Below are 13,564 nucleotides of genomic sequence, written 5' to 3'. Positions count from 1 at the left end.
AGTTAGGATGATGCCCAGGAGGAGGACGAACGGCAGCCAGGTCTTCACGAAGGCCCCCACGCTGACAGAGAGGAGAGACGGGAGTCCGAATGGGAAGGGGCCGAGGAATGGGATGTGTTTCATGGAGCCCTGTCCGCCCACCGGCCCAGATGGGGCTGCTGCTCCTAAGGAAGCTCCTGGAACCACTCCCTCACCCCCCAGACTTGGTCAGTCAAGGGAACAGGCCCAGCCTGGCTCGACACCGACGATGCAGAGTCACCAGTTACTGTCCCGGGCAGGGGCTGTTCCAGGTTTCTGGCAGACATCTGACACCACACTGGGCCAGCACGAGAGACGCACCCACCCCTCTCTGGGCCTCACCGCTCCCTCCACAATGAGCTCTTTCTGGGGAGGTCTTGAGTCTCGGTGTGGAAGCCCTCTAATGAGGCCCTCTGGGAAGCAAGGGGTGGGAGGAGTCAGCACAGTGCTGTGGCTGGAGCGGAGGGGCTGGGAGTCAGGGCTCTGCCTCAATGTCTGGGTGACTGCGGTTACAGTCTTCTCTGGGGACTGCTAAAGAACTTTCGGAATTTAAAAAAAAAAAAAAAAAGACCCCTAAGAGTCTCTTTTTCAGAAGCTCTTAATGATGCATGTGGCTAGCGGGAGGGCTGGAGAGGTGGCCGGGGAGGGGGGGACCAGGCCCATGCTGGCGCCAAGGTGGGTGCATCAGTCAAGCTCTCTGAGTCCCCTTACCTGAAAACTGGAATAATGCCTTTGACCTTACAGGTTGAGGCTGTGGTTTCAAAGGTCCTCCCTGGCCACCACGGAGGCCACCTGTCCAGAACCCTGCCTCTGATGAGGAAGAGTAGGAAGGGAATCCCGTGGGCGGAGCACAGACAGTTACCAGCCCTTCCTGCGAGGGTCTCCATGTTTGCCTGACCTGTGCACCGGGCTCTGAGGGCTCACAGCCTCTCTGAGGGGCCACAACCATCAGCTCCATTTTGCCAAGGGCAGCTGAAGCTTAGAGAGGCCAAGGCAGGTGGCTGAGATCACATGGGTCTGGGGTTGGACCCAGGTGGAGCTGGATTTCAGCACAGTCACCTTCCTTTCCACCAGGAACTCAGCTAATTACTCTAGAACCTTCATGGCTCCAACCAGCATCTGCTTTGGTCCTGTTGGCTGCAGAATTCCACAAAGGGCCCTGACGGGGTCCTCGGGAGACCACGGCCCCAGGGATGAGCAGTGGCTGGACGGCTTACCTGACGTACTTCCCGTACAGCAGGCAGAAGAAGCAGAGCGTCACCATGTTCCAGTTGGTGCTGTTGTTATAGCGCATCAGGTTCAAGGCCAACGCCACATGTGAGTGGCAGTTGTCACAGCAGAGACTGTGCTAGAGACGTGGGAAGGGCTGGGTCAGGCTGGACGGTGGGGGACCTTCCACCCCGGGTCCTGCTATGGCGAGTGGCCCACCTACCATGCGGTGCTTGTACTCCTCGGAGGCGTCGTGCACAGCTGTGTCCCACGCATTGGGCCCGCTAGCGTACACCTGAGCAGGATCCAGCTTCCAGTACCTGGGAGGAGAGAGGGGGTCCTGAGCACTGGCTCTCCTCTCTTACCATCACTCAGCCTCTCAAATGTTCCGGACACCTGCTCTGTGCAGGGTCCAGAGAAGGGGCGGAGGCTGCAGGGGTGAGAAAAGCCCAGGGCAAGAGGCACACAGTGGGCACCTGTCACACAGTGCCATGTGGATGCTGGGGAAGGCGGGGACTAACTCATTTGGGGGGTTGTGAGAGGCTTCTGGGGTGACATCTCCATCTCGTGTGAAGGAACAGTGGTTACCTGTGCCCAGCAGAGGGCGGAGCACACACAGAGGGAGTCACAGACTTATGCGGTTCATACGGGAGTGGGGGGTGGTGGGGTGGTTAAGAGTGGGCACTGCTGGAGGAGTCAGAGGGAGGAAGATGCAGGCCAGGCCACGTGCTGGGGGACTTGAATGTCACCCAGAGTTTATCCATAGCACAAGTTCTCTGCCCCCGCTCCCACATGGGAGACTGGGGAGCAGGAGAAGAGCCCATTCAGCTAAAAGCTCACTGATCTCAAGCTAGATGGGAGCAGCTGTGCTAACAACGGAGTGCCCAGCGGGGCTCCAGAAGGGAATGCGGGGAGGGCAGGGCGCCCTCTGGCTGCTCCGTGGGGAACGGCTTGGATATGGGGCTGCACAGGGGTTCCTGCCTGGAAATGGGTGCCCAGAAAACGGACCCGGAAAAGCAGCCTGGCACAGACATCCAGCCCAGAGGTCAACGGCCAACATCTCCGCCTGCCTGTGGAAGTCAGCAGGGGGTGGGGAACCAGTGCAGGCTGTTTCGCTGTGCGGGTACCACCTCCTCCCTGGGGCCTGACTTGGCTGGGGCAGCCTCAGACCACAGGGGCTGTTCTCAGCATACCAATGACTAAGACCTTGTCACCAGGCCCACAGCTGAGTGGGCCCCCAAGACAGAAGAAATAAAAGGGTGCCTGGCTGGCTCAGTTAACGGAGCGTGAGACTTTTGATCTTGGGGGTTGTGAGTTCAAGCCCCATACTGGGTATAGAGATTACTTAAAAAAAAAAAAAAAGAAAGAATTAAAACAGAAGGAAGGGAGAGAGAGAGGGAGGGAGACAGACCAAAGATTCCAAATACCCAAACACAGCAATAGCTCCCAGAGGTCTGACTACTTTTATTCTAACCAGAACTTTCCAGCTGAGTTCCAAGCAGTGCCTCCTTTACATCTTAAATGGCTTGTTCACTCCCAAGGGGCAGAAAAATCTAGATTTTGGAATGAGACATCTAGGTGTGAGTCTCAGCTCTGCCACTTCCTGTGTGATCATGACCAGCCCTTTCTCCTTCCTTATCCTTCCAAAGGAGCTGCAAACAACCTCGCAGAGCTGAGGCAAAGTCTAGATGGTCTGTGGGTAAAAAGGCAGCCAGGACTGGGGCAGATGCTCAGCATGGGTGCTATGCTCTGGTGCACCCTGGCTCTCCCGGCCTTCACCCCATCCTCAGGGTGCTGATTCCCGCCGCATCCCAGAAGGCCCGGCCCTAGGGCTTGTTACACGGGTGCTCATCACTTACTTGGCAGGCTTCCCGAAGGCCATGTTGTCTTCCTGCAGAAGGACAAGAGCAGAAGTGAGTGGAGAACCTGGTAGACAGATGTGTCTGTGGTGCAAGTGCAGTGACTAAGAAGGTGGTAGGTCAGGGGGGCAGAAGCGGAGTCTGGGCCCTACTCGGGCTGGCACAGCATCTAAAGGGCCAGCAGCAGCTTTTCTGGGAGAAGGCCACATCACAGCAGGAGTGCCCAGAGCGCTGCATCCAGAAACCAAAGACTGAAGTGCCAGCCATAACAGCCCCTCTGTGTGGCTCCCGGGTACTTCTCTCACCCTCTCTGGTCCTCATTTGCTCCAAGTTCTCTGGCCAATCTCTGAGTGATCACAGGGAGGCAGTTTCCTTTGTGGTACAAATGACAACACCCTCTGACCTCCTGACCTGACAACAGGGCCCACATGGGGCTCCTGTGTCTGGCAGCCTGACCGCATCATTCAGAGGAGGCCTGGTGGTTGAGGAGGGGGCTTGAGAGGCTTCCAATGACAGACATGTTTCACCTAAGCCCTGGACCTCCTACATAAGGAGTCAGGGCAGATTCTGGGTTCAGAATCAGGAAGACCCAGCTGACAGAGCAGGTCAAAGAGAAACTACCATAAAATATACAAAAGACCTCTGTCATGACATCTATTAATATAAACAAGCTGGTACCATCATGGCTCCTCATTCCAGCCTCTCACGGAGACGAAGCCACACCCCGGCAATGGGCAGCGCACTGCCTGCTCGTCTGGAGCTGGCCCCCTGCCCCCACCTCAGGCACATCCCCAGGAAACAGACCTAAGAATATAACTGGTTCGTTCTAGAAGCCCCACCCCATCTTCTCCATGGCCACACCCAGGGAACCACATCAGCCTCCCCTGTGTCCCCACCTTGTGACTCCCACCTTCTGAAGGTCCAGATGTGGTTCCTGGATGGTCTGACTCTCCACTCTTGCCTCTAATCCCTACCCATGTCTTGGTACCCCAGGGGTGGGCTAAGGACTGGGTCAGTTACTTAAGAATCCTTCTGGCCACACTGCCCTCCTGGCCTGTCCTGGAGGTAAGAGAAGGGGGAAAGGGGTCAGACACTGGTGAAGAGCAGAGGGCCAGGGCCAGGACTGTCTGGTATTTGCATTCTCCTGGGGAGACTGGAAAGCTGCCTCAGGCCAGCCAGGCCAGCCTCCCACTGAAGCCTCAGAACCCACCAGAGCGGGGCAGAATGGGAACTCACCGAGACAAAGTAGGGGCCAGCAAAGTCCCGAATGACTCCCGTGGATGTGCAGATGCCCATGTGGCCGATGATGGGGAAAAACCACCTGTGAAAAAAAGGACAGAGAAGGGGCAAAACTTAGGGGGTCTTCGACTGGTTAGGCAGACGCTGGGGACACTCCACCCAGTGTGAGACTATGTGAATATACCGTTGTGCAGTGAGTGCCAACTAGGGTGGCCGGGGAGGGCTGCGGAGGCACAGACAAGGGGCGAGGGCAAATGAATAGCACAATGGAACACCACTGCACCCCACAGAATGGCGACCCCCAAAGGATGGTGTGTGGTGAGGGTGGGGTGTGGAGAGGATGGGGGGCAATGGCAGTTGTTTCTACTGCCTTCAAAACCAGCAATTACTCTATGCCTCAGCAAACCCACTTCAGAGTGTACGCCCAGCAGAAACAAATGCTTATGTCCACCAATGCCAAGAAAATCCATAGCACCTCTGTTCAACATCGCTGGAAACATTTGTCACTGAACCGCACACTTAAAATGTATGCACTTCACTGTATATACAATACATCCCAATAAAGATGAATTTTCCCCCAACTGTTTATCTCAATTCCAGCTAGGTAACACACCGAGCAATACGAGTTTTGGGTGCAGGATTCAGAGATTCATCACTCGCGTGCACCAGCTGGTATCATCACAACTGCCCCGCTTAGTACCTGGCACCTGTTCAACCCACCCCCCAATAAAGTTGATTTTAAAAATAACTAGAAATAATCCATATGTCCAACAAGAGTAAAATGAGTAAGTAAATTAGGTAGAGTCATGAAATGAAATAATATGTAACAATGAACAAAGAACACACTTCCGCTACATACAACACACGTTCTCTCAGACATTAGGCAGTGAAAGAACCTTCCACAAAAGTTCATGCATAAAACTCCGCTTATATGAACTACAAGAAGAGGTAAAACTAACCTATGGTGCTCAAGGGCAAAAGAGGGGTGATTTTTTTGGCAGAATTAACTGGTACAAGGGAGTCTTTAGGGTAGTGGAAATGTTATCTTCACCTGGGTGACATGAATAAATATATATATATACATATATATATATATATATGTATATATATATATATGCAAAAATTCACTGAGCCATATACTTAAGATTTGTCCACTTTGCAGTGTATCTCAGCAAAAAAGTTAAAAAATAGGGGTGCCTGGATGGCTCAGTGGTTTAAAGCCTCTGCCTTCTGCTCAGGTCATGATCTCAGGGTCTTGGGATGGAGCCTGGCGTCGCGCTCTCTGCTCAGTGGAGAGCCTCTTCTCCCCCTACCCCCACCTGCCTCTTAAAAAAAAAAAAGGGGAGTTAAAAAATTAAAAAGTGATGGGACGCCTGGGTGGCTAAGTTGGTTAAGCAGCTGCCTTCGGCTCAGGTCATGATCCCAGCGTCCTGGGATCGAGTCCCACATCAGGCTCCTTGCTCAGTGGGGAGCCTGCTTCTCCCTCTGCCTGCCATTCTGTCTGCCTGTGCTCGCTCTCTCCCCTCTCTCTCTGATAAGTAAATAAAATCTTTAAAAAAAAAAAATTAAAAAGTGGGGGGGAGGCATTTAAACCAATCTGTGGGGGTGCCTGGGTGGCTCAGTCCTGGGATGGAGTCCTGCGCCGGGCTCCTTGCTCAGTGGGGAGTCTGCTTCTCCTTCTCCCTCTGCCTGCTGCTCCCCCTGCTTGTGCTGTCACTCTCTCTCTCTCTCTCTCTGTGTCAAATAAATAAATAAATAAAATCTTAAGGAAAGACAACTACACCAAAACACCAATCTGGGTGTGGGTGGGGAAGGTTTCAGGGACGGCTGCTTGGAGGAAACGAGGAGGTTAACAGTAGGTGGAAGGACAGCGATGAGGACGGAGCACGGTGCAGCCCACGAACTTCAAGTCCAGATTTTTTAAAAAACCCAAATCTTGGGGCGCCTGGGTGGCTCAGTGGGTTAAGCCTCTGCCTTCGGCTCAGGTCATGATCTCAGGGTCCTGGGATCGAGTCCCGCATCGGGCTCTCTGCTCAGCAGGGAGCCTGCTTCCCTCTCTCTCTCTCTGCCTGCCTCTCCGTCTACTTGTGATTTCTCTCTGTCAAATAAATAAATAAAATCTTAAAAAAAAAAAAAAAAAAACCAAAAAAGCCCCCAAAATCTCAGTTGGGCCCCAATATGCAAAATATATAGAAGCCCCTGATCTGTCTGTAGCATGGGAACCAGGGCGCTACAGGGCCTCGGTGCTGAACAGACTGGTCCAGTTTAAGGACTCCCAGGGGGAAAATATGACTCATTCCAGGGCCAGTGGCCAACACTGGTTTCAAAGCTGCACCCTGCTTGGGAAGGGGAGGCAAAACCTGGAGGTGTAGCGCAAGGAAGCGATTATTAAGGGCTGGAGCAGTCAGTAAAAACCAGAACTCTGCTTGTGTTTGGAGAAGGTGAGGGGACAAGAGTGGAGGGAAGCGGGTGGCCAGTTCGGAGGCTATTCTGGAATACTGGCAAGAGATGATGGTGATCCCGACTAGAGCACTGGTGGTAAGGTAGTAAGAAGCAGATGGATTCAAAAGATCCTTAAAAGGAACATTGGGCACTTTTATGACTGATGGGACAGAGGCCTTCCTAGGTCTGCTGCCCGGGGGAATCTGAAAGGATAGTGGGGTCAGAGCGGTCTCTTGAGAATGTAATTCAGGTTCCATCAATCCCTTGCTCCACACTCATTAATGGCTTCCTGTTACACTTAAAACTCCTTCCAACAGTTTGGCCCTGCTTATCCCTTGAAATCACCTCAACCCTCTTTCTAGCGACATTGCCTGCTTCTGGTTCCCCAAACACACATCTTCCCACCTCAGTGATCTTTTTCATTTGCCTTCATCTGGAACACTCTTCCTCTAGAGCTTCACACAGCTGGCTGCTCTTTGTCATTTAGGCCTCAGCTTTAACTGTCCACTTGGGAGGTCTTCCCTGACCATGCCTTCAAGAGTAGCCACACAATGGGGCACCTGGGTGGCTCAGTGGGTTAAGCCTCTGCTTTAGGCTCAGGTCATGATCTCAGGGTCCTGGGATCAAGCCCCACATCAGGCTCTCTGCTCAGCAGGGAGCCTGCTTCCTCCACTCTTTCTGCCTGCCTTTCTGCCTACTTGTGATCTCTCTCTCTCTCTGTCAAATATGTAAATAAGTAAAATCTTAAAAAAAAGAAGAGTAGCCACACATCACCCCAGGAACCCCAGATCTCATTACTCTGCTTTAATATCTTCATAGTATCAACTACTATCTGGAACTAATCTTGTTAACTTCTATGGTTGTGGTCTTTCCCCACTAGGACGTACGCTCCAAGACAGCATGGATTTTCTTATTTATTATAGTCCCCAGAGCAGTGCCTAGCATGCAGTTGGAGGTATGAATTCACCGACTGATAAATGATGAATGAATGAATGTCCTGAATTTAAGAGTGGAGTCAGGCTCTGAAGTTGGAGCTGGGCTGAGTCTTGACTTTGTTTTGGGGCAAGTTACTCATTCCCAACTTTGTCAGTGAGAGGAGGTGGATAGTAATAATGACCTCAGTGCGGGGGCTACTGTGAAGATTAAACAGGCTCTGCTTGCAAAGTGCCCAACACACTTCCTTGCATTTGGTAGTTGCTCAGTATTGTTACCATGAGCTGTTCCATAAACCCTTGCTATCTCATTGGCTGGACCGGCACAGAATAAATTGATAAAGAGCTACAGTGGCCACAGAATGGGCACCAGAATTATGGGAAAGTAGCTCTTCTGGCTTCTCAGACCCTGATCTCAGAACAACCCCCCCACCCTTTGCCTCTGCCCCAGTTCCTTTCATCTGGTTGGGGAGAAGGTCTGGGTTTGACCAGTAACCCACATACCACAGCTATGCCAGAAATCTGTTAAGTCCAGAGACAACAGCAGAGCCCTGAGCCTATGGAGGCCACAGAGAAGAAACTCTCTAAGTATCAGTCAGTCTGGAAATCCCATGAAGGCAAGCTCCAAAGCTGCTTTGTGGACTGCTGTCTATTCAGACCAAGTACATAACAGACCCTCAATAACTGTTCATGGAACGAAGGAACGGCAGGAGGGAAGGAGTTACTGACCCTGGAGAGCGCTACCTGGTAAGGCAGACTATCTCAGTGGAAAGAGCCCCACGTAGGCTTCTAAGCCTTTATTTACTCATCTACAAAATGGGGATGACAGTATCTATTTTCATTAGGTTGACGTAAGGAGCAAGGACCAAATGAGATGATGAATATAAGATGTTTAGAGTATGTATCCAATCCTAGCTGCTTTTGCTAGCAGCAGGAGCTATTATCTGGCTTTTCATGCAGAATTATCTACACCTCTGAGGGGGTGGACAGAGTTTTGGTTTCAGTTGCCTCCTCTCTGCTCCCCTTTCCAAAGACAAGAGGACAGTTCCTTGTGCCACATCTATTCCCAGCTCTGCACCCTAGGTCAGCAATCATCACGATGCACTACGATGGTTCGTTCATCTGTCTTCCCTTCCTGCTGCAGGTTCCACAGAGGGGCTATGGCTTATTTATCTATTGAACACATGCACATAGATGCAAACAGAAATGGGGTGCAAGCTGCTCCTGGCCCAGGTGACTAGGGATTATGGTGCCCCCATTTCATGTTGCTATCAGCTCTCTGAAGAGCAGAGGACTCTATGAATGTTTTTCTGACATGTTTAAAGAAAGAAGACATGTTTCTAGTAAAACCAGTATATTCCCTGACTATCCCTTCCAGTTATTCTCATGTAAACATTTTATTTTCTTCGCAGCACTAATCACTATCAGAAGTTCTCTTCCTAGCTTGTTTACCGTCTATCTCTTTTCACCAGGATTTAAATTCCGTGACAGGGGTGCCTAGGTGGCTTAGGGGGTTAAGGCCTCTGCCTTCAGCTCAGGTCATGATCCCAGGGTCCCGGGATCGAGCCCCACATTGGGCTCTCTGCTCAGCGGGGAGCCTGTTTCCTCCCTTGCCCCCGCCTGCTCTCTGCCTACCTGTGATCTCTGTCAAATAAATAACATCTTAAAATAAATAAATAAATAAATAAACTCCATGACAGTGAGGATCCTATCTGTTTCATCTGTGACTTTATATTGTTATCACTTAAAGCTACTCTGGGCACAAAGGAGTCATTCAGCAAATGTGTTACAGGAACACTGAATGAATGAATGAATGAACACACTTTCTTAAAATTTTTTATTTTTTAAAGGAATCAGACTTGGATGCTTTTAAATGAATGCATAAGCATTTAAAACCACAAACAAGTGAAGTATTTTAACATAATACAAAAATTAAGGTCATTTTTGTATCATCAACATATAAGGCCAAAAAATGGTCCCTTCTCCACAACACTTGGCTGCTTATGATACAGGGAATAAATCTGTCTCATCAGGTGAGGGGAGAGAGTCCAAAGAGAGCATGTTACGGAGTCTGAAGACTGAGTTTGGGATGCCTTTGCTCAATGGCTTGTGAAGCTGACCAAGACCTTTAATGGTACAGAGGAAGCTCAGTTTCATCATCTCAGAAATCCCTACCTTAGAAAATGACTGTGAAAGAGCCTGGCCAATTGTCCAGCACTGTGAAGGCTGTTTTTATCAGTTGTCAAGGCTGAAGTAGGAGAGCAAACCAGCTCCCCTGACCCAGGAGCTCCTCCTCCTTAAAAGGTGGCCACACTACAGGAGCACCTGCTCTCTCTCCTGACAAAGGACGAGGCCATGGAAGGAACACTGCTTTGGGAGGTAGATACCCTGGGACCTAAATTCACTTTGCAACTGAAATAGTGTGTGATCTCCAACCTCATCACCTACGAGACAAACGGCTGGACTCCCAGATGTCTGGGGGCTTTTTCAATGTTGACATCTCAGGAGTCAGTGTGGTCTCAGCGACACTCCCACTCCCGCCTCTGGACTCAGTCTAGCCTATAGGAAGTGATCAGCAAGCTTTCGCTCAATGAATGAAGCACTCAATGAAGATGTCTCCTCAGACCCGGTGAGGGGCCCCTCTTCTGCACGCCCACAGGTTCTGCGCTTCCCAGCCACAGAACCTTTCCCGCCGGTCTACGACTGCCCTGCTCCCTCACTAGGCCAGGTGTAACGAGGGCGAGGAGGGTGTCCTATCCGTTAGCAGAAATTGGCACCGCGTAGATGGCGGGGTTCTGGTGACTGGGCGAGGGGTGCGGGCCGGACTCGAGGGAAGGGCTTGCAGCACGTCGAAACCGGAGGCTGGCCCGGGGCCGCCCGACTCTCCCCGTCCCTGGGCGGAAGCCGGGGGAGACTCACGTGAGCACCGGGATGGGCGTCCACACCACGCAGTAGGGAAAACGGCTCCGGTCCACGTCCATGGTGCTGCCGCCCGAGCCGCTGAAAGGCTTCTTGTCCGTCTCGGCCGCCGTCGGCACCTCCACTTCCGCCATCCCGGGCGGGGGTGGCGGCGGCGGCAACAGGAGCGGCGAACTCCCTTCCGCTTCCGCCATGCTGCGCGCGCCCCGCTCCGGCCGGCCCCTGCTCTAGCGCCGCTCTCCGGGTGGCGTCACTTCCCGGAGGTGGGGTCCGCCGGCTTCGCCTTCCCCCCGGGAATTGGGGCCGCATCCCTCTGGGCCCGGCCCGCCTGGCCCCCTGCCTCGGCTCCCCTTGGCCCCGCGAGTTTGCGCCCGCGCTGCAGCGCTGAGGAGGGGATGCCTTCAGGCGGCGCGCAGTCTAGCGCGAGAGACCGACCGACAACTTCGTAATTCAGTACGCTGAGGCCTCCCAAGAGGTGTGGTACAGCCGCTGTTTATTGAGCGCTTCCTAGGTGCCAAGCACTTGACATACACTGTTTTTAATCCCCATAGACTGGTTCGACATGCGAATTTAGGTATTTCCCCTAGGTTACATGTGAGAAACTGAGGCCCAAGAGGTGAGGTGAGTGGCCAAGACTCAAACCCAAGTCTGCGTCCCTTGTCCTTTCCATTCTGTGAGCTCTCATGAGGCAGTGGCAGCGGAGAGAGGAAGGTCAGGCTAAAATGCTGTGTGGTGTGCGTGTACGCAGGGGAGGCTTGCCGGGAGGTATTTGAGCTCTCTCGATGTTTGCCAGGTGGCACGGGGGTGGGGGTGCAGGGATGCGTGCAGCCGTGCAAAGAGGCTTTGCAGAGCGCAGTGTGCAGGAGTGTGAATATCACCTTGGTTGGAATAAATCTCAAACCTTAGATGTGCTCCGATCCCTTCATGGAGCAAATGGAGAAACTGAGGCTCGGGGAAGTTCATTAATTGTCCGAGATGACACACAACCAGTATAAAGCAGGCAGGCTTAAATCTTGGATTCTTTGGGTTTTTTAAAGGATGCCAAGATAGCCAAAGAAAATGGAATCTGTTGGGATGGGAAGGGAAAATACGGGGACAAGAAGGAAGGTAGCAGCTAAAAATTGGCCTGGGAGGAGGTAGGGACAAAATCAGAAAAATGGGCGCAATGCCTTTTTAGGAACGTCTTTTTCTTCCATTGAATTACCCTTCCTCCCATAGAAACCCTGCTCTCCTGTTTGTAGCACTTAATATTTTAATGCATTTTGGGGGGTATGTCTGTTATGAAATCTAAGTTCCTTGACTTCAGTAGCTATCGTATAGCTCCTAGTACAGAGCAGATGCCCACTAGATGTTTCTTGATTTAATGATTGAACGGATGTTTTATAAAGGCCTTACAGATATCACAACTGAAAACGATTCTGAGTAGGTTTGTGCCTCTCCTGTGACCCATGTGTCGTGCATGATCTTTGCAGAGCAACACCAGCATCTAGCACAGAGTTTGGCATAGATTAGGTGTGCAGTGTATGTTTGTTGAATGAATAAATTACATTACTTCTTGATTCATCACGATACCTAATCTCTTCCATGTCACAGGCTCTAAGAAAGGTCTTTGCCTTACATATTCCTCCATCATCACTGTCAATCCATAATTCTAGCACAGGGTTGGTGGGTGCCCTTTAGTCATTTATTTTACATATATTGATGAATAAACAACCAAAGTTAAGTCTTTCTTAGGGTCTGCCATAATTTGGTAGTAGTAACACAAGGACCACCTTTATTCTGCCAGCCTTCAGTGGCTTCTCCCTATACTTAGGATAAAACATAAATATCTAATCATAGCTTACAAGACCCTGCATCTTACCTTTTTTCTTGCTTGTTCACTACACTAAGGGCCACAGGCCTTTTTATCAGTTCCTCTCACGTGCCACACTCTTTCATGCCCCCAGGGACTTGGCTTACATTCCTCTGCTGACTGTTCCCCACCCCCTTAAAGTGGCTAACTTCTATTTATCCTTCAAGTCTCAGATTAAATGTGGCTTTCTCCAAGAGTCCTTCCCAATCAAAATCAGAAAGCCCGTTAATCTCCCTTGAGACATCCTCTTCCTTTCCTTCATAGCACATTTGTAGCTCTGCATTCTTGGATTCCCCCACTAGGCTGGAAACTCCTTGAGAGCAGAGACTATCCTTGTCCTGTTTACTTCTGCAAACGTAGTGCCTAGTAGTGTTGAGTATATATCATCTGCTTAGTATTTGCAAAAACGAATGAATGGCATACACTTAAAAGCTGGGTATCATATGTTGGGTACACACAGTCCGAGGGCAGGAACCTAGCTCATCACCTGCTACCCCTTGGTGTCCCAAGCTTTTTAAAGGGGCCCTTGGGTGTTGCTGGGCACAGTGCTCAGGAGTAGTGTCTGATCAGAGATCCTTAGCTCCTCGGCCTAGGCAGCTACAGAAGCAGAGGCATGAAGATGGCCAGGTTCCTGGAGAAAGCAGCCAGCTCCTCTGACTTCTCTGGGGCCTCTCCCCCAACCTTCTCCCCCTGCCACCCGTTAGCCTGTCCACACAGCCCCCTCTCATATGCACATATCACCTGGGTTTTCTCACCCAATGTAAAAGCCTCCCTAGCCTGTGCCTTGCCTACTCTGCTGCTGCCACCTCTATCACCCACAGACAGATGGGAAATCTCCATCAAAGACTAACACTTCCTTCCAGGCTCAGAGGATCACAGCAGGGTCCTGGAAGAAGCTCCTCTGACAGCTCAGGAAAGGATTGATAGGACTCATTGCTACCCCTCCCCTCAACACACACACCGACCTAAAATAGGAATGACCATCTGGATCCACTTACAGGGCTGGCTGGGGGAGGGAAGGATAGGAGAGCCGGAACTGTCAAACTGGGAAATCTTCGAGGGCAAGATGCTGCTTGTTTGAAGGGTGAACTCAG

The 13,564-nt window shown here is 51.3% G+C and overlaps 1 protein-coding gene across 2 annotated transcripts in view; it reads right to left on the bottom strand.

Annotated features, from left to right (window-relative positions):
* Window positions 1-10,865, bottom strand: part of TMEM222 (transmembrane protein 222) — an 11,914-nt gene extending 1,049 nt beyond the window's left edge. The window contains exons 1-6 of one of the 2 annotated variants that reach the window (XM_059136428.1): window positions 10,619-10,865; window positions 4,323-4,407; window positions 3,087-3,118; window positions 1,451-1,547; window positions 1,236-1,366; window positions 1-828 (exon numbers count right to left, since the gene is read on the bottom strand). The exon at window positions 1-828 is cut by the window's left edge and continues 1,049 nt beyond it. In XM_059136428.1, the coding sequence (XP_058992411.1) occupies window positions 726-828; window positions 1,236-1,366; window positions 1,451-1,547; window positions 3,087-3,118; window positions 4,323-4,407; window positions 10,619-10,812 (642 nt within the window). In that variant the 5' untranslated portion in view covers window positions 10,813-10,865 and the 3' untranslated portion in view covers window positions 1-725. The remainder of the gene's footprint in view (window positions 829-1,235; window positions 1,367-1,450; window positions 1,548-3,086; window positions 3,119-4,322; window positions 4,408-10,618) is intronic. The other variant, XM_059136429.1, reaches the window with a different exon arrangement.
* Between the last annotated feature and the right edge of the window lie 2,699 nt (window positions 10,866-13,564).

The sequence above is a fragment of the Mustela lutreola genome, chromosome 10, assembly GCF_030435805.1.
Source record: "Mustela lutreola isolate mMusLut2 chromosome 10, mMusLut2.pri, whole genome shotgun sequence".
Lineage (NCBI taxonomy): Eukaryota > Metazoa > Chordata > Mammalia > Carnivora > Mustelidae > Mustela > Mustela lutreola.
This window is presented reverse-complemented; position numbering and strand designations above follow the sequence as displayed.